Source organism: Rhinolophus ferrumequinum, chromosome 7, assembly GCF_004115265.2.
Source record: "Rhinolophus ferrumequinum isolate MPI-CBG mRhiFer1 chromosome 7, mRhiFer1_v1.p, whole genome shotgun sequence".
In the NCBI taxonomy this organism is placed as follows: Eukaryota; Metazoa; Chordata; class Mammalia; order Chiroptera; family Rhinolophidae; genus Rhinolophus; species Rhinolophus ferrumequinum.
Window position 1 is genome coordinate 37,669,185 of NC_046290.1, and position 22,005 is coordinate 37,691,189.

General features: G+C 38.0%; 1 protein-coding gene across 6 annotated transcripts in view; it reads right to left on the reverse strand.

Annotated features, from left to right (window-relative positions):
- Positions 1–22,005, reverse strand: part of PDE4D (phosphodiesterase 4D) — a 1,245,242-nt gene that overhangs the window by 484,940 nt on the left and 738,297 nt on the right. Inside the window, exon 1 of one of the 6 annotated variants that reach the window (XM_033111251.1) lies at positions 18,566–19,870. The exons of the other annotated variants lie outside the window; for them this stretch is intronic. Within the exon in view, the coding sequence (XP_032967142.1) occupies positions 18,566–18,612 (47 nt within the window). The 5' untranslated portion in view covers positions 18,613–19,870. Of the gene's footprint in view, positions 1–18,565; positions 19,871–22,005 lie in introns of those variants that run through there. 6 annotated transcript variants of the gene reach the window in all.

Below are 22,005 nucleotides of genomic sequence, written 5' to 3' on the forward strand. Positions count from 1 at the left end.
AAAATGGCTAAATTTAGGACTGCAGAAGGAAATGTACAAGACGACAGTGCATCTTGTAATGGCAGAAAGAAAGTGCTAAAAAAAAAAAAATCCTGCAATGATGGAGATATGTCAAAGAGACATAAGAGCCAACTGAAAGAACTCCCAATGGAGCTGGAACAATTTGTGTAACAACATAGTATTGAAGTACAAAATAAAGTACAAAATAAGTATCAATGGATCCATATTTACATATGAAAATGATTAGATAAATAATTAAACAAATGGAGAATAGACAGACTGTGTTTCCCCAAAAATGAGACCTAGCCAGACAATCAGCTCTAATGAGTCTTTTGGAGCAAAAATTAATATAAGACTCGGTCTTATAGTAAAATAAGTCTTATAGTAAAATAAGACCGGGTCTTATATAATATAATATAGTATAATACCAGGTCTTATATTAATTTTTGCTCCCAAAGACGCATTAGAGCTAATTGTCCGACTAGGTCTTATTTCCGGGGAAACACAGGATCTCCTGTGGAGAAGAATTCCAAATATTTTATGTATATACTCTTCCTTCAAGGAGGTTTAGCATAACTTCCTCTTCCTTCAGTGTGGGCTGTTCACTGCAATCTCCTTCTAAAGAGTGCAATATGAGAATAAAGGAAAAGAAAGAGTTTACAGTGGAAAAACATGACAAAAATATATGTGTGTGTAAAAAATATATATCTGTGTTATACCAACCTGTGTATGTACTCCTATCTACAAATATGTCTGTACGTAACCAGGTGGCCTCGGTTAACATGAATAGCAATAAGTCATTTTGACAGTGTGATGAAAATGGCACTTTACCCTCTGGGGTCTTCCTCCAGAAAACACATAACACCAGTCTAATCATGAGAAAAACATCAGAGGGAAATTCTACAAAATTCCTGACCAGTCTCCTCAAAACTGTCAAGGTCATCAAAACAAAGAAAATCTGAGAAACTGTCATAGACAAGAGGAGTCTGAGAAAACATGGCAACTAAATGCGATGTGCTATTCTGGATGGTATCCTGGGACAGCAAAAGGACATTTGGTAAAACTAAGGAAATATGAGTAAAGTATGGATGTTAGTTAATATTGCTACATTAATATTGGTTCATTAATTGTGACAGAAGTAGCATACTAATATGCTAATAATAAAGGAAAAGTAGGTATGAGATATATGTACCACCTTTGCAAATTTTCTATAAATCTAAAACTGTTTTAAAACAAAAAGTTTACTTTAAAGAAACCTAAAGTCTATAAATTTAAACTGGTAGAATTAAATAGTAAGATTTAATCTTACTGATACAAGGCAATATTTAATTTTCTTAAACAAAAAGACAAAGTATTCTTCATATATTAACCTCTATGACCAATCACTTTCACTATATTTCTTTAGAAAATATTTGATCATGTCACACATCATCAATCAATTAAAGTTGGGTTAAAATATTATGGAATTGATAAACATGATTCATTTAAGGAAAAGTTTACTAAACAGCAGGAAACAATTTACAGAAGATATGCATTATCTATATGGACGTAGTCTTCAAAAAGACAAGAGTCAAGAATGGCTTATGTTCTAAGACACACACACACACACACACACACACACACACACACACACACACAAAGGCAAACTAGAGAAGAATTATTAAGTTTTTACCCAACCAGAAAAAAAGATAAATTTGAACAAATCGTTCAGATGTTATGATTTACTCATGCATTTTGATCCTAGTGAACAATGCAGTGTACATTTGTCCATCCCTACTTCCCTACTTGCACCCATGAAGACTATGTCACATGAAATGCTTCTTTTGATCATGAGACCCTCCAGGCCCGGTCTGTCTTACTGCAGGTACACCCACTATTTCAGATTTTCAGTTACAAAGAACCAGCCTCATCCAAGCACCAGTCCCTCAATTCCTCCATCGTTTTCTTTAACAATTGCAGTCCTTCAACTACTTTACATGTGACAAGGCCTGAGTTTCTCCCATCCTGTCACTCTTCCCTTTGTCCTCTCCAATATGTCTGCAACCTGGAAGCCAGCACAAGCTAGCTAAGGTCTGAATGATACAGAGTCAAGTGCACTCAATTCCTCTTTATTTTGGGTCATTCTAGTTATATTAATGTAGCCCAAGTCGCTATGTGAAATCTCCAAAAAAGGTTCCACATTTTACAGTCAAAACTGAATGGTAGATACAAATACTACATTATCTGTGACTACCGGGAATGAGGTTAGCACATTATTATTTGGTTGTGAATATCATACTTGGCTTCCTGGATGCTTCAAGTATTCATGGATCACAGCCCTCCTATGATGACACAGTCAGAGATGCCCTCAGATGACACAACTTCCATCCTTCCCTTATTCTAAAAACAAACAAACAAAAACCCTACCTTCTTTGTTTGTTCTAACTACACAAATGTAAAATCAGAACTGAACATAATGATGAAAAGAGAGTAATTTTTAATCTCAGTATTTAAACTCTTGGTATTTTCTGGACATTTAAAGAACATGAATTCCCATGAGAAGTATTACCGCCTACCTAAAAAATAAAAATGTCATATAAAGTTAAGCAATCAATAATTCAAGAATACTTTAAAATTCAGGTGCCAAATCATGTGTTTTTGTAATCTTTATAAAAATATGTAAAAATAATAGAAAATTTCATTTGTAGATTGTGAAAACTGTGTTGGAACAAAATGATTTTAATGCAGGTGATAGATTTCCTCAAAATGCATCTACAGTCCTGTTATTGATCCATTTGATGCTGCTCTATCAATTTTACAGACCAAGATTCAGATATTTCAGACATTAATTCTTTCAGGAATATACAACACTGATAAATATGCCAAAAAATGACAAATCTGCAAGAAAAAAATAACAAGTAGTGAATGCCAGCCAAATTTCTACCTAAAATCAGCTACTCAGTGATACTGGTGTCTTTAACTGAGAAAGACGAATAATGTTCACCTCAGGAAGTTCATTTACAGTGGACTTAGATTAAATAATACAATTAGCAGCTATAGAATTTGTAGAACAAGACCAGTGGAGAGGAAAAACATATTAATCAGGTAATAACAGATTAATCAAGATTACATTTGAATAAATTAGCAAAAGGATAAAGATAGCTATAAAAATTAGATAATTTTTAGTTCCTTGCAAGAGAAATGGTACTGTTTGTTTTACAGACTAATTCATACAGATTCCCAACAAATAGGTACTTATTTTCATATGCAGCACAGCATATATGAAATAACAATTGGCTCCTCCCTGAAGTATTTCAAGGTGTTGTTTTCGTTTTTTGTTTTTTTGACACCCAGGAAAGGAGGAGATTCTTTTCTATGCCAGACATAAAGGTTCCTAAACATATCATCTCATTGATGTAAAGCACGATGTAAGAGGCACTAGGGACCTCAGTTTAAGAACAATAGATATAAGGCTGGTGTACTGGTTGCTTCCTGAACACTGTACTCAGCAGTTTTGGAGCACTTAGCAGTAATGAATAGGCATGAAGATCCAAGTACTGAAAAGCCATTTCCTTGGAAATAAAACCTTTTTTTTTTCTTTTATCTTTTGCCTGTCTTGATTGAAGCTCTGACGAAACCAAGGATACAGAAGGAGTGGGGAAAGTATGTAATTCAGATTACCCAAAGGATTTGCTCATGATGAGGCTGAATGAAAATAGATTTTGAGAAAGGAAGGGGGGAAAATGGCCATAATCTTCAAAATTCCTTTGATGTGTTATTGCTTTAAAAGTGGTGGATTTTCTCAAGGTAAAGCTGTTTTATACAAATTGGCTTGTCTGTCAATCAAAGATATTTTACTCATAGTCAAGTCAAACACTTGATTACTCTTAGAATAAAATTCTAGTATTAGAATCAAATTTTTATTGTCAATATGTAATAGCCAATTCACCTAGCTGGGAAAAATACATGATGATAGGAAAATAGGAAAATGCAAAGGTTCTTTACATCCTGTATTGTGGAATTACATTCTCTTTGGTTTCATGTAGTAATTTTTTATTTTTTTCCAAACAATCAAAGAAACTGTTTTGGGGGGAAAATAGCTCACAGTCATATCACACATTCTTGACAAAACAATTTACTTGACCTGCCCTCATATGTAAAGAATGTCATAATTTCCAGAAGACTTGGCATTTGTCTACATCCTCTTTCCAGGCTACTTGTCATTTCATATTCATTTTCATGGTTCCCATTTTCCTTATTATATGAATCTGTGCTTGAAATGTTTCAAGCACAGGGAAGCAATCTTGTAAATTGACATGAATTGACAGATGCCATTGGAAGCAGCCCTGCTCAGAACCTTGACTTTGTCTTCTGCTCTTACACAACAGAAGTCCATATACAGACTCAAGAACCTTTGCCTCTAAGATGCCGATCACCTTAAGAGTCACACAAGGCTGCTTGAAACTGTTGTCATAACAAATAGAGCAGGACATATGTAGGAATCTAAAACTAGGTGCTATGATGGACTATGAGAGGACTCAAAATACGTGAAAGTGCTTTTAACTTCAAGTTAGTAACGTAGAAAGATATAGCTTTTTTCATAAGGAACACATTTTTTTTCAGATTATCCTTCTATAAACGCCGCAATGTTTTCAAAAGTATTATTAGATTTTTAACGAAATCTGATATATGGGCATTCTTTTTATTATTACCTAACAATAGCACTTAGAATGTTCGAAGAGCTTTCAAATATACTACAATCTTCACAGAAACTTGTGGGGAAGGAAAAGGATGGAAGGAGGAACTGAAATGCATCAAACATCTCATGTATATTAGCTGCTATGATTTCCATATATTCCATTTCTCTTTATGCTCATCCTTAGGACAAATTTCCTTCCAATCTTATTATTAGAAGTAAGTGTGCTTCCCCGGAGCCACTGAGTTGTTTATAGTAATGGACACCAGGATTTGTCTGTAAGCTTCCTGATTTACACTGGCTCCTAGGAAGCTTTGCAAGAACTTCATTTTCCATCTGGTATACCTCTAGACTTCATGGCCTATTAGACTCCTAGAAGATGGAAGGCTCTCTGTCTCTCTTGAGATCTAGACAAAATTGACTTGAACTTCCCAATTTCATGACCAATAAGAATCCCAAAATTCAACCCCTTGATATGTGATAATTTCTAGGAGTCAGGGCTTACTGACCTCTCTTGCTAACACAACAGAACTCTTTTTTGATTTGCATGCCACCAACACCTCCAAAAGCACTTCATGCCTACCTGAGACATAAAGTAAGACATACATGCACTGGTAGTCTTTTTTTTTTTCTCCTATAACTGGGAAGGAACCTGTTTATGGACGGAGTACACATAGTGCTCAGCCTTCCTCAGGCTTCTCCTCTTCCTCGTCTCTCTTCTAATTTCTCTTCCTCATCTTTACCATTCTGGTTAGCTCTATAGGACCCAATTCTCCCTACATTATACAGAGTGGCTTTCACCTCAGATCACCTGAAACACCTACCTGCAACCCAATCTGCAAGAGACTCTTCCTACCCCAAGGAAATCCTCAAAGTATTTCTTCCAGCAAAGCCATTTCTCTTCCCCAAGGAGATTCTGGTACCATTTGTGAAGATAATGTAATTGTCTTCACCTTATCATATATGCATATGAATATGAACATCATACCTCCCTTCCCGTCGTCCTTCCCTCATCACTCTCCCCAGTGAGTTATAGTTGTAGTATATCTGTGTTAGCTGCTTTAAATGCTGCCTGGAACAGGACAAGGTTTAAACAAACGAATATTATCTCACTGAATACTGACAACACATCTGGTTGTCATTAGTACAAATCAGTTCTATTGTATTTTTCTTTTATGAATGAGGAAAGTGATGTTCATAAAAGTCAGGTAAATTGCTCAAAATCAGCCAGTCAACATGAGAGTTGATTTTGAACTTAGTTCAATATGGCTCTAAAGCTTGCCCCGCCCCATGCTTTAGAATATACCCCTTGCACGGTATTTTCTGCTAAGAGACCCCTCAAATATTTGTTAAAATGCACAGGGCACCTCCTCTTCCTACCCACCCCGCCACCCCCAGATTCTGGTACTCCTTGTTACTGAGATGGGAAGACGAAAGCTGAATTTTTTTTGCACAAATTCTCCTAGGTAATTTTAATACAACTGCCTTCTCTAATGACAACTTCTCCAACCCTCACCATCTCTACCACATTGGAACAAAAGGGCAAGGATCTTTAAAATGTTGAAGTTTGAGTTAACTTTTTAGGGTGTGCTTTGAAAAATATATAAATATATAAAATAGTTCTCAATTTTTTTTTTTACAATACATAAAGAAGAAAACCTTATTTTAATGTGTAAAGGAATTTTAAGTTTTTTACTTATCATCTAAACTAATACATATTTTAAATGAAATATAAAAAATACAGCATATTCTACCTATTTCAAAGGTTCAACTGACAAATTATTTTTCATTTAAAATTTCAGTATTTTAATATTTCAAATAGCAATATTTTTCTGGAGATGTCATTGAATGTCTTTTTTGAAAACATCTAAAATCAAAGTAACAGCAAAATGACAAACTAAGGAAGAGTAATAATATGAAAAGTCTAAGATATTAACTATGTTAGAATCAAAAGAATCTGACGCAATCAAAAGAATCTGACACATCCTGTTGATTGAGCACCTACTACTGAGGAGAACTGTGCTAAGCATTTTACATACAGTATCTCATTTAATCCTTAACAGCAATATGATGAGGTAGGATTATTAGCCATATTTTCTAGATGAGGGAAAAAAAGGTGCAGTAATTTATACAGTTGCTCAAGGTCACATCGCTCCTAAGTGGAAGAACAGGAATGTAATTATGGTTATCTAACTCCAAAGCTCATGCGTCACTGCCTCTCAGTATTTAAAAGCACTTACTATGTATGATGTGGCCAAGTCTGTGAAAAAAGATGAGAGGTATATAAGATATGGATTTTTTTATTTAGCCTTGAAATACGCATCAATTATGGAACCTCACCAGTCAGCAGATAAGCGAACGTTAAATTGTGCAGTGTTCTTCATGTCAAGGGAACTTTAGGGAATTGAGCTATCTGAGGTCAAAGAAGGTTTCATGGAAGAGATGGCCTGTTGGAGATTGGGGAACTTGAAGGATGCGTACGGTTCAGACAGGCAGAGTATCCCCTGTAAGGAAAAACAGATGGGTATGTTTGGAAAAAGCGAGAAGACTGATATAACTAAAGATGAGGAATCTGGTTTGGGAATCATGAGAATTAAAGATAGGTGAGGTGAGATACAATTTACAAAGAGCTTTGAAGGTCAAGAAGAAAAAAATCCACGTGTTAAATCATGCACTCATTCCTCAAAGATCTATGGATACCTAGCACATGGGCCAGGGAAAATGAAACAGAATAATGCAGAAAGCCCTGGGTACTCCTGTTCACAGTCGTCTGGCAAGCACTGTCAAGGCTCTGTCCATACCCCCTCAGCAATACCACACTGGTGGGGTCCTAGTCTAAGCATGGCCAACACTCTACCTGAGGCTTTGCTTGCAGGCAGGCCAGCCTTCAAATGCTAGGCATTAACTCCTAACAGTAACCATTGGTGAATGGTCTTCTCGCTTTTCCCAAACATATCCATCTGCTTTCCTTACAGGGGATACTCTGCCTGTCTAAACCGTACCCATCCTTCAACTCCCATGAACAATGAGAGTTGGAGGATCAATCCTCCAGTGTCCTTGTTCCTGTGGTAGGACAATTCTGAAGCAAGTTCTCCATCATTTCCCAGAGGTCCCCAAAAGGACTGAATCCCAGTCGCCTACTTCAGTTACCTGATCAATAATATACCCTGTATGGGCTTTTTCCCTTTCTTATCTCGCTTCCTCACTCCCCCATTGGGATAATTTCTCAAATAAACCATTTGCACTGAGATCCTTCTCACAAGGACTGTTTCTGGGGGTCCCCAACCCAATGAATATGCACAACAGCTCTAGTAGCAATTAACTATGGTGGAGCACCTGCGTGCTAGACACCTTTCCAAGCACTTTATATGTATTACAACGTTTCATCCACACAACGGCCTATGAGGTACAAACTATCATAAACCTCATTTTGCAAATGAGAAACTGGGACAGAGAGAGGTTAAATAACATGTTCACAGCCACACAGCTAGGAAGCACGGATCCGGATTTGAAGGCACTCTGGATCCAGAGCCAGTGCTCTTTGCCACTTAGCCGGCTGCCTCTCTGCACATGGAATACTGTAGAGCGCCAAAACCATACTGTAGGAAGCACAAAGAGCTCCAGGAGAACAGAAGGGCTTGACTCTACCTGGAGTTCAGGAAAGGCCAAGCAGACCAAGTTCTGATGGATTAGCCGGGGTTTTGACATTGCAAAAGACAAGAGGCTGGAAGTACATTCCAATACAAGGTCCCTCATGTTGCAGGGCAGTGTTTTCAGACACGATGGCACCCCATCAAGGGTCTTAGGGCAAGGGGTAGAGGGAGCCATGGTGGGGCCTGTTGACTAGCCGGGCTCCAGCTTCTTCACCTACATTTTCGTTAAAAATGCAGTATCGATATAAATCTCCTCAAAACCTGCCATATCTATTTCATACATTAAGTCACTGCCTAAGTTTTACTTGAACGAGGGGTTCTGTGACTTAAAAATATACGTGCGTAAACTCCATCCTAAAGAATGGATATATATCGCAACTCAAATATGGACTACATATGGTGGAATAATTAAGCAAATAGCATTCATACTAATTATAGCTAGCTAGTGTTTATTCATGAAATTGGAAAGGCGGAGAGGCCAGATGAGGCAGACCCTTATGCTGTACTGTATATAATACAAAGCCGATATATTTTCTAGCAATAAGAAGGGATATAAAGGAGATCATGTGTTTAGAGCTTAGTTTGACAGTGCAAGATGTATGAAAGCAGGAGAGAAAAGCCATACATGGAGGCTGGACCATATCATGTACTGTGGAAAAAATAATTAAAATTTGACATGTTGTAAACAAATAAATGGACATATGAGACACGTAAATGGTATATAGGACATATTTCTGTGAATATCAGCATTAATGGGCATAAAGTTGCTGATATCGGGCATGAAAAAGGCTGATATTTAAAGTGCAGTTTTGTGGAGAAGGAATTAAGCCAAATACCTAAGGCTGAGAGACTAAGGGTTTTCTGTAGGAAGAACCAAATATTTCAGAAAAACATCAGAGTTTAGTCCTGTAGTAGTTTGTTGATCAATGTATGATTTCTCAGTATTTCCTTTAACGAAGGGCAGTTATGCTTAAACAAGACACAAATGGGTAAATTAATAAGATATAGAAACACAGATTTTTATAGCACCAAATTTATCATTTAGTTCAAGTTCCTCAACTTCAGATTTCAAAAAAAATACAACAAACAAACATGAAAACTCAAAGGGAGGGAAGAATGAAGTTCCCTTATAGGTGACTAGGACTGTCTAATACCTTATTTAGAGGTTCAGAGGTGAAGCTGAAATCCTACAAAGAAAGGCCTGTACAAAGTAATCATGAGCACTGAAAACCAAGAATCTTAAAGAGGAAGGTCTGCAGACCTCAGGTAACGTGCTGATGATTAGAAAAGATAAAAGGAATTCATAAGATCTCCTAAACTCATGGTACATTATAGGGTTTATAATTACGGCCTAAAAATTATAAGGCTATTTAAAACTTTCCCTAATTTACATCTTATATTTGTAATTTCTCCTTTCCCCCGAGGTACCATAGAAACATAAAAGAGAATTTAAATGTATAAATATTTAAACTCGGTTGTATCGGTTCCGTTAAAGTCATATTGTGTTTTGTTATTTTCTATAAGTTTCTCAGAGACTGGTGACGCTTTCAAGTAAACGTCAGAAGGGTTTTGAAGAAATCTTTGTAAAAAGAGGTAACATATATATGGATTTGGGACATTCCAACATAAGCCACAGAAAGGTTCCTATTAAAAAGTGAGCAAAGATGAATCATTTTGACGTCTCTTCCAACTGATTTTTATTCATTTGAAGATGGATTTCAAAGCAAACACCTTAAAGCTTCTGTTTGTCACCCTAGAGTTATTTCCAGGCAGCCTAGGAAATCTCACATTTCCAAAATCAGGTCATGAAACTGGAACCGCAATCTAATTAATATGTTCATAAAACATCTTCCACCACTACCAAATAGACAACAACAATAAAATCAACTCTGTATTCTTTGGAATCCCAAAAACACAATTAATAGGAGAAAATCTAATTATTACAACACAGTTTCTAATTTAGTAATTAAGAATTCTAAAATTTCTGTCATATCTCTGCCCCTTTTCCTGACTTGACAACTTGTGTTAAGTAATTTTAAAAGCACAGCAAAATATCCTTTAATCACTTCGCATATTCATTCAGCATCACTGACTTTTTCCAACTTGATTGACACTCACATACTTCCCTCTTCAGCAGCTTTCCAGTTCCCCACAGAAACTGTTCCATAAGCTGACTAAGCTTCTCCACCTGACACTCTGAGGTCCTCCCTCTTGAGATAGGATCTCGAATCCTACTTCCCAGAGAAAACAGAGGGCATGAGATCAAAACTCCTTCAGGTTCTCCTTTCACCTACCTAATCTTTACCTTGTCTGCATTCATCTGCTCATTCCTCTCTCCTGTCTTGGAGGAAACCATGTCCTTCACTAGTTGTCCAGATCCTATATCTGGATACTTCCTTTGGGACGTGCTCCCTGACCCTTAAAAGTACTTAGTATTCTTCACTAACTACTGGGGTTACCTCCCACTTTTCTTCCCTCCTCTCCCCTCCTTTCTACCCCTCGTTCTTTCTTGTCCAAAATTTTGAAAGTAGTGTGTACTACTTTTCTCCGCTTTTAAAACCCGTGAAACATAACTTACCCCCAGACTCTCCCTTAAACCATTCTCCAAAGTGTTGCCAATAACTGCTAATTCTCAGATCCATCAGATACACTTTTATTTCCTCATTTCTCGACCTCTGTAATGTATTAGGACTAGCCAGTTGTTTCTTCCTTTGGACTCCCATAATACTTTGTGTAAACGTATATTAATACGCTCTCTACTATACTGTAATTACTTCTTTCCTTGGCTGTTCTCCTTACTAATCTATGATTATCTTCAAGGCAGTACTGTTATCTATTTACCTGCACATCCCGATGTTTACATGAATCAGTATGTTCCATATTTTCCATTCCAATTCACCACAAATTTTCAGCAGCTCAGAGATGGGCTATTTCACGATTAAAATATTTATTTGGCTGTTTGGCATTACCACTGATTTCAGACAATGTTAATATTCTTTTAACTGTGCAAAAATTAATTTTAAAAACCTATAATGACAACATTTTGAAGAAAGAAATAATTATGGTAGCAAACCCCAAAACATGTATGATCTTTCATTGTTGGCAAAGCACACTCAAAAGCATTTCATCTGTCTGTCATAACTGCCCTTTAAGGTAGGGGTGGAACCCATGTCAAAGCAGGGCCAGGGCTGTTCATTGTGATCCCTGCCCCACAGCGCCTTGCAGAGACAGTGAGTGAAGTTGAATTCATCTGTGTTCCACCCTTCCAGTGTTTGCCCAAGGGATGGGACGCCTTCTGCTTTGCACAGAGGCTCTGTCCATTCACCACGCACTACAGCCTGCATTTCTAATTCATCTTTCCTAATTCGCAGAAAGGACCTGACAGGCGAGAGTGGCCCTGGGAACACGGCTCATCTCCAATCCTTGTAAACTTTCTCATTCTGAGAAAACACAGATCTGCTGACGTGCTAAAGTATAGGTCACAGTGCTAACATGAACAGGAAGGGATTCTCAGGGTAAGGCCATTGGCACTCACTAGGCATGCCATGTACTTACTCAACTTGCTAACTAACAGGCTGAGTCTGTTTCTTTTCTCTGGTCTTACAACTAGTCTATTTTCCAGGAGGTCCATGGCCAGAGTGCTAAGGCATCTGCCACAGAAGAATATGGTGAATAAAAAGACACTGCGGGGGTCGGCCCAGTGGCTCAGGCGGGAGCTCCATGCTCCTAATTCCGAAGGCTGCCGGTTCGACCCCCACATGGGCCAGTGGGCTCTCAACCACAAGGTTGCCAGTTCAATTCCTGAGTCCCACAAGGGATGGTGGGCTCCGCCCCGTGCAACTAAGATTGAACACGGCACCTTGAGCTGAGCTCCCAGATGGCTCAGTTGGTTGGAGCGCGTCCTCTCAACCACAAGGTTGCAGGTTTGACTCCCGCAAGGGATGGTGGGCTGCGCCCCCTGCAACTAGCAACGACAACTGGACCTGGAACTGAGCTGCGCCCTCCACAACTAAGATTGAAAGGACAACAACTTGACTTGGAAAAAAGTCCTGGAAGTACACACTGTTCCCCAATAAAGTCCTGTTCCCCTTCCCCAATAAAAAATAAAAAAGACACCGTGCTTTAATACCAGGTCAGACTTGGTTTTGAGTGGGTCAGCTTCCTTCAGTAATAGATATGTGACCTTGAGTAAATTATTTACCGTCCATGAGCATTAATTTCTTCACCTGCAAACAGGGATTCAAATAAGGCCCACCTCCAAAAGTTACAGTTGCCATTAGGTAGTATAATTTCTGTGACAACATATGGCATGGACCTGGGGGTGGAGGGTTGGGGGCGGGTTCAATTACTGTTGATCTCTTCCATGAAGTGTACAATAGTTATGTTTGTTACCTATATTTTATGAACTTCATCCAAGAGGCTTTAGCATGTCATTGTTTAACAATCTAATAAATCATTATTACCAATGTGCTATGAGAGTTTCTTTTAATAGGCTACTCTTCAACATGAAGAGGGTAAATATCTGCTGCAATCATTTTCAACAGGTGGTGAAGAGCTCAGAGAGCTTCCCCAAGGTCACGCAAAGCATTAACACTAGAATCAGTTACAAACCTGGAGGAGTGTTTGGTTTCGTTTTGTTTTCTTTTGTTTTGTTCCTCTCTAGCCAATACACGGATTACATAGAATCCGGATTAACCATTTTTAAAACTAAATATATAGCCCAAAATTGTACATAACATAACCTCTCGTTAAAATATGCTATTTTGGGTATGTTTATAGGCTGGTACTTCTCTAACAACTGGAAACACCATCTAATAGTCCCTCTAGTGAAAGTGTTGTAGCGGTTAACCAATGGCTTACAGACACTTTGGAGCTATGGTAAAAAAGGGGGATGCTGCTACAGCTAGAGAGGGTATCAATGAGCATTCATGTCTATGGGGTGTGATCCAGGGAGGAGATGAAGAGGTGACGCATGGTTATTGTTTAAAAAAAAAAGAAAGGAACTCCAAGCCCGTGGCAAGTGGGACGCTCGTTGTTATCTCCTTGGGTTCTTCTTTGTCTCAGAATTCTGAACTATTTTTTTTTTCTGGCTTGATGGTTTTTCGATGAACTTGGATACTTCAGCATTAGTGGATGTAACTAAAAGGGGTGCAGGAATAAGGGGGTAGAAAGTGAAGAATTTATAGAAGCAAAACATCCCAAATTCATAGCTAATCATTTTCACATGATGAAGAATACTTGTTTCCCTTTTTCCTTTTGAAGGAGTTGTCTGAAACCTCCCCGGCGTGGGCCACCCACTTAGCCCACTGAGGATATATCCTGTCAGCAGTTTGAAGTGTACTGTTTTACTGCCACGGAAAATCTGCTGGGACTGACAATTATATTTAATTTCCAGAAGCTGTAGGACCACTGGTATTAAAGATGGCAAGTTTCCTCCTCTATCATACCATTACTTCATGATTTTTTTAAAATTAAAATAAAATATGAATTTTTATTTTCATTTTAAAATTATAAGGTGTCATTAAAAGAAATTAAGGAGAATGCAGCTAGAGGCAATGAACGACAGTAAACCAGAAAGCCAAGAGAAAAATTATATGTTTGATAGGATCAATATTTCCTCTAAAGGAAACACCGTCACTGTATTATATCTAAACCTGAACTTCGACCTTAAACCATGGCTGACTTTACATTGAGCCCCACGGACTGGGTGAACAAGATGAGTTTGTATAATTATGGGCTGTATCTAAACTTTATTGGGTTCACAAGAAAATTGCATTTGGCCATAACAGGAATTCAGAATCAAACTGAGAGTTTGGTATGTATTTGTATTCTAAAATTGCTGGGTAATTTTGTCATTCAGAGGAAGAGATGGAGCTGAAGCCAGGTCAGCAATGACCTAAAATCTCATTAGAAGACACGCAGACACTGGCAGAATTTTAGGTTACCAAAAGGAGCACAGCTCCCCTACCTTGCATGAGACTTAATGCATTGCCCTTCAATGCAGATGCTGTCATCAAACTCAGTGTTTCTCCCACCCAGTAAAATTCTCATAAACAAGTGAGATCATTCCATTAGGCAAAACATAAACTCTGGAAAATACAGTTCTGGGTTGAGTTTCTGTAGTTTCAATATATGAAGAGAAGAGAAACTTAAAAGATGAAACCCTTAGAGGCTAGATAAGAAGGATTATCCTTTCATTAAGAAGCAGGCCAGCTTTCCTTTCTCTGATTATTTATCCAGTGGATTTGCTATTGAAAAAAAATATAAACAGAGGGTGCCAAAAAAATGTATACACATTTTAAGAAAGGAAAAAATTGTATTAAATTGTAATACTCAAGATATACCGATAACAAAAGATGAATACAAGTCATGTGTATGCATTTTTTTGAAATACAAGTCACGTGTATACGTTTTTGGGGGCACCCCCGGTATATTAAAATAAACACATACATGCATAGGATAGTACTGACACAGTGATTTATATCTTGCTTCATTCCATAAAGGATTTTGATCAAAGGACACAAAGCAAAATGGGTTAGTAGATTAGTTGAACCCTGTTCTGTAGGGGAAACAACCAAACTGTGATTTGCTAGATTGTACTTTACTAGGAACCTGGAAAGGGAAAGTCCAACGAAAAGATGTGGGGGCCGAGAAAAAGGAAAGAAGCCTCAATGTTGGGACAAGGTATGTGATCACCTTATTTTGCCTCTTGATCAAAGTCACCTCTCAGCATCACAGAGAGAGTTTGATAAAAGCATTTATCATCAAATAAGTAAAACAGCTAATCACCATCCACAACTATTAGTCCCAAGCCTTCCTCAGGTTTCCTCAGAGGAGTACACTGCTAGCAGCCCTGTACAGCTTCCTCTCGCAAGAGCCTTCAGCTTCTGTCTCCCAGGGTCTTCTCTCTCAGTTATTTGAGTTCATCATAAAAAGAATACAAAGTTATTTAAATAAAATACCCTCCTAAATTTTATAATGTAAGATTCAGTTGCATTCAACATGACCCTGGTGCTTCTGGCATGAAATGATAGCATTTTTTATAAATTAGATTATACAAAGCTGTTATGTAACTTTTAAGTAAAGCAAAAAGCTACACACATAGGTTAGACACACTATGTTATGTCATTCTTGTTAGATCCCTGCACATGATCCTATGTGATCGTGCTTTTAAAGAGTCATCTTAATTGCTGCTAAATGAAATTTAAGTTCCTAGAAAGCTGACCTGCATTTCCCTTCTTCCAACCATGCAAGAAGACCTGATCCTGAATTCCCAGGCTACCACTACATTCTCACACCTAGTCAGAATAAACAATAAGAAGAGCCATATAGTACTTATTTATCCTGTGAGGCAAACTCTTATCTTGGTTTACTTGGCAGTAAAAAGGTTGAAAAGTGTAATGGAAAGAAGCTTTCGCAATAAAATCCTCCAGCAAATATTTCTAACGTAGCTTTAAACAAGAAAAGCACATTCTTCATACCACTCTTTTAGCACTCAAGAGGTAGTGTTCTATTAAGACAAGTAATAAGACCACTTATTAACTTTAACTTGTAACCAATAAACAATGGATTTGTTATACTACTGCTCAATTATCAACACACCAGCCTGAGGGCAAGAGGATGAGAGTCCAAGTGGGGGAACTCTGTGCATAAGGTTCTATTTGAATCATTACCTCTGATAAACTTCTGAAGACTACTCTAGACCCCTGTATCTCAATTTTCCCTCCGTCTTGCTCCTCAAAAAGTGGAAGAGAAAAAGAACATGCACCTCTGTGTCCTGCCTACCCAAAGGGTTTAGAGCTTTCATAGAGAGGAAAAAACTAGAGCTCACAAAACCAAAGCATGCATCTCTGTTTATTCTTCCCTGGCATTGGTCTGTTGCCAACTTCTGATCTGCCTCTTTGTGGAAAAAAGAAAAAATTGTGCATGTGAGAATGAGGAAAGGGACTCTTTGGGGATGAAAAGATGAACAACTTAGCAAATCCTTTCTTCCTAGCATGATAATTCATGAGCATGGAATCTCATCCAATAGGGACTCTTACAGTAGGACAAAGGGAAAGAAGGTTTTCTGCCAACAAACACCCACAATCTCTTACTGCAGTATTGACAGGTGAGGTTATAAATAAGAGAACAACAATTATTGGGGAAGTTGAGAACCAAACATAACATTAATTGGGTCACCTGGAAAAAACTACCACCCTGTCCAAGTTCGTCTTAATGAATCCTTCTAAGGGGACCAGGGAAGAATAGATGCACAGAACACTCACACTCTACACTGGCTCAATTTGGCCACAACAACAGCAAACTGGTAGGTCATGCAGTGAAATGCATAAAGGGTTACCTAGCTTCAGGAACAAAAGAAAATCACCAGGACTCTCAACTTCTGTATACAGCTTTCAAACATGCATATTATAGGTCTAGAGGAGCATGAATAAGCACATTTGCATTCTTTCAAAAACTACAGGGCTGAATAGCTCATATCTTTCCAGTCAAAAGTAGCAGTGAGGTAAATGAAACAAAATAAAAGGTGGTTATAATAATAGGCATTCAAACCGTAGTACATACTACCAATTGCAACATAAACAAATGGATCCAAACAACAGAGCTTATACAGAACAAAAACTGTTGCTTTATATTCAGGTACACTTTATAGAAATGAGAATGGTAATTTTCCCCCTAAACAAATCTTAATAGGTATAAAATTAACCTTAATTAAGGAATAAGGAATAGAAAAAAAAAGTATTTGACAAATGCCTAACATACGCCAGAAACTGGTCCAGGACCTTTATGTCTTAGGGTTAAAGACTATTTATGTGACTGTATCTGTAAGAATGACAAGGATCTTATTACTGATGCCTGACCCTCACCATTAGGACCAGCAAGAGGATGGCACCAAACCTCCCACTGAGTGGGGAACTCTGTGATGCACTTGGAAGTGGGCCACCGAGGTTTGTAGGCATGTCACCCAGACTCCCTCGCAAGCACACTGGAGACTGGGGATGGTGGCTCTGGACAGCAGAGAAGGAAGATACGCCACAACTTCGATTCTGGATATATCGAGTGTTGATAGAAAATGAGCAACTGTCCAGAGTGACAGAGGATGTCACCCACCCCTCTCTGTAACTGATTTTTATCAAATAAGCTAACAACGTCTATAACAAACCAGCATGTGATTATGATACGAGGAAGCTTTCATTCAAGACACTATCATAAAAGCAACTGGAGAACCCTCAGAAACCTGCATTTTAATATCTATCACTTATGCTGAGGCCAGCCAAACATTTACCTGGGAAATACACTTTCAAAATCAGACACATCGCAGTATCCCAAACAAACCATGTTAGTAGCCATAAAACCTTAAAATGTGCCTTTATCACGTACTCACAAAGTTTCTGCTATGAGAGATTGAACCCAGACACCTCTAAAGGTCTGGTAAAAACCAGCAATTTTAAACAATGAGCTTTGCTTTTATAATAATCTCAGCAATTAGTTCCGATACACATTTAGTCATAAACTCTAACAAGAAATGGTACATGATATCATATGTCCAGGGATCTTAATACATTACATTGAACCTTATTATTAATATATGAGCAAATCCAACGCACTAAAGCAAGTTCTATGGGAGTCTGAGCACTTCATGATTCCTGTGTTACAATTCTATTTAATTGGTTTGTTCTGGTAGAAATATTTCTTGATTAGTTAAAATAGTCCTTATATGTGAGGCACAAACGTATTAGTATTATGTTTAAATTAAGTCAACATTCTAAGTTTTCTCTTAATATTCTTTAAGAAATCCAAAAGAACTTAAGGCCAGGCAAATGGATATTAGATATCAGAAATACATGTGTGTCTTTGCCCAGGGAATTTTCAAATGAAAGAAAAGAACAAAAAATAAATCCCAAACCTCCTTTTCTCTTTTATTAGTTAAATAGTTGCCATCCTCAAAGTTGGTTTGTTGTTGTTGTTGTTGTTGTTATTTTTTTCTCCATGAAATGTTAGCAATTATAAATGTCCTCATACTTGACTTCCTATTTGGGGATGCTTTCATCTGAACAACTAATTTGTTGTTGCATAACCATTACTTTCTCAGACAACATCTTGTCTTAAACATGTTTTACTTTTCATCCTTACTTGATACCAATATTCTTGTTCAAGACAAATCTGCCTCTGGTACCTGTCATGGAAATTTTATAATTCTGAGTTTTACAAACTGAAGGAGATATTGATTACTCACCATATCCAGGAATGCCTTCTAAAGGGGAAATTATTCACGTGCATCATGTTTGTAGATCTTCTCTCATCAATATTTTCCTTGTCTCATATGCTTTTTGTTACATGTAGTGATTTTCACAGATGAATTCCAACTCTCCTGTTTAAGCAGCTATCATGGGCAATTATTGCAACAAGTACTGAATTCCAAAAAAAATCCCCCCCCCAAAGAAAAACAAATAGCAACAACAAAAACCCTTCCAGGATTTGAAGAAACAAACATCACAGAGCACTGCAGATATGGGTCCATCCATTTAGGTTCCCCTAGTTAGTCAAGACACTAAAATAACCAGTTCAATCGTTAATCCTAAACGGTGGCAAATATTGTCCTGGTAAAAATCCAACTGCCTAGAGTATAAATGAATGCATCCTCACAGGAAGGGCTCTGGAATGTGGGCAAAAAGGAGTCAAAAGACAGTTTCTTGTTATCCTTGTTAAAGAAGTGTTAGAAGGGAAATGGAAAACTTCAGGTCGCTTTGCCATGCTGTCCTTTAGAAATGAATATTGCTTTTTCTTCTTTCTTAGGTACATATTCATGTGTGGTCACTTTAACGCAGTGCTGCCTTCTGAGACGAATTGGACAAAGACCTGGGCAGAGGGGCTAGAAATCATGTATAATCAAAGCCAACTTCTTTCCCAAATCTCAGGATTGCTGGTTTTCAACTGCACAAGTAGGAAGGCAAGGAGCAATTTCTGCTTTGCAGGACAGGACTACCATTAGCTCCCATCATGACTTCAGAAGGTGCTGTCATGAGGAAATTCGTTTTAGCTGCCTAACCAGAATAAGGCTGTCTGCTCTCTTTAAGTAAAATGACTAAGCTATTGATCTTTTCGCTGCAGAAACCCCTTTAATTTGTTGTTATCAAAACCATGTGTGGGCTTTTCATATTTTGCCTTGGAAAGAAAATGAATTTCCCAGCTGCAAGTCAGACGTTGTCTAAGAATTTCTTCCCCCGCTGTCTTTCTTCTCTCTCTCTCTCTCTCTCTCTCTTTCTCTCTCTCGTTTTTTGTTACCCCAAATTCAATTCCCCAATAGGTGTCATTTACTCTGATGCTCTGACATCTTCTGAAAGATTCTCATGCCCAAGCCATACAGACCTTGCATGCTTTTAAAACACAGTGGCCACAGGCTCCTGCTGGGGTCCCCCAGCGCCGAGTTTCCAGCAGAACCTTTGGAGTCGTCGCAGCCGCCTCGTCTGCCCTGGGCTGCGCCGCCCGGCTCTGAGCGGCTCAGGCACTTGCAGGCTCCCTGGTACTGTACATAAACTCTGCAGCAGCCCTACCGGCTGCAGACACTGCTGCCTGACAGGGGATGTGCTGGCGTCAAGGGGGCCCTCTAGGTGGGTTCCCAGACACTGCAGCACGCCTTGCTCGCCTCCAAGGCGGAGGGAGCCACAGGGGTTAAAGGAACAGCTCGCCCTGAAAGCGCAGATTTCCTTCAGTAAGTCATTGCCAGGCAAGACAAGCTAAACAGTGAGGGGGGGGGGGGACCCAAAAAACTAAAACTGTAAATAAGCCACAGGGATGTGACACCTAGAACAGATAGATATTACAGGGAGTGTTTTTGTTTGTTTGTTTTTATTCTTCCTTTTTTACCCAATGAAAGGAAAGGGAATCAAAGAAGTCAGAGAGGATTTGCAGATGACAAGGTTTGCTCACTCGGACTCCTTTGTTTAAAAAAAAAAAAAATTGGGGTGGTGATGTCTTAGTAACTTGACGATTTGTAACCATTTAGCTACAGATGACCACATGGTAATTTTTGGACAGGAAATGCTGTGGAAGCCGGTTTTGTCGAAGTCAGTTATATTTCAGTTGCAATTGCACAGGCCATAAAGCTGCTTGTTTGATCAGGGGTGTGTAGCTTTGAGGAGTGCTGAGATAAAGCATTGCAATGCCTACTGTTGATATTTTGCATTTCCTCAAACTTGTCCCTTTGTTGCAAAAATTCTGTTCAACAATCCCCTGAAAGCACCCCATCACTGTTGATGCCATTTTGGAGCAAGAATAAAATAGTAAACTCTTGTAATAATAGTACATTGGCACTTAAATGGTGTTTGTTCGAAATCAAGAGAATGGACTTCACAGTAGAAGTGTACTCAATATTAATAGATCACTTTTAACTTAAGCATTTAAATAGCCTGTTATGTAATTGTTTAGTATTAAATGGAATGCTGGCAACATTTAATACACCATGCTATTATCTTCAGTTAGAATTTCCCTAGTGAGGCCCTTTCATCATACAAAATATTACCCAGAGGTGGGGGTGGATTTCCCATAAATTCAAAACTGGGTATAAAGAAATTTAGTCTTGAAAAATGCCATGATATAGGGAGTTTTCATTTTAATCAAACAATGAGACTAATGGAACTATTTCTGGGAGGATGAAGGACTCTGTGATTCCTTTAAAAACAGTTGGAACTTGTAGGTTCATAAAAATGAGACCACAGTTTCAAAGGAACTTTTTAAGAATATTTGTTGAGATTTCCTATAGCCTAGGCAGTGTCCTCAGGAGCTCTTCTTTCTAAAGATAATAAATCTCTTCCATGGGGTCATTTGTGAACTGCATCAGAAAACGTCAGTCTGAACTATGTTTAACAAACTTGAATGCTATGAATCAAGCATCACAGAGCAGCAATTCAAAACTTGATATATTAGATATTTAAATATTATTATTTAAGAGCAAGGGACACTTAAAATGTCTTGGGGCCTGTACTAAGGGCTTTCCATTATTATCTCATGTAATCCTCACAACAACACTATTAGGTAAGGGTTATTGTTAGACCTGTTCTACAGATGAAGGAATTGAGGCACACAGAGATTAAGTAGCATCCCCAAGGTCAAACATGTAGTGTCATTATTTGAACCAAGAAAGTCTGGCCCCAAGCCTGCATCCATTACCACTATAATATAGGCCCTCCATAATAATAATAATACTACCTTGCAGTATTGTGCTTTCCAAAAAATTATCTTCACATGTATTTTATTTTAGCCTCACAGAATCATGCTGAAGAGAGGATGACACTTATGACCATTTTGGAGATGAATCTCCAAAAGAATAGTATTTGTTCATCATTATGCATCATGTCAGCAGATATGAAAGAGAATTCAATTTCACAGGTCAGTGTTCTCTGATGCTGAGGTTGATGATATGATGATGGACATTAACCTACATCAAAACCAATACTTAGTCCTTACACTATATAAAAGGGAAGATCTCCAGTGAAAGTAGCAAATGCAAAGATTTAAAAATGATGTAAAAATTTATTTTCCCTTGTAATAGACATCATTGATTTAAAATTGTTTTTTGCTTGTTTTTTTTTAGTTCATTCTACTCTTCTGTGTTCATATGCCAACATGATACCCCTGGGTAATATGATACCAAGAATATCTCTGAATCTCTTTCAA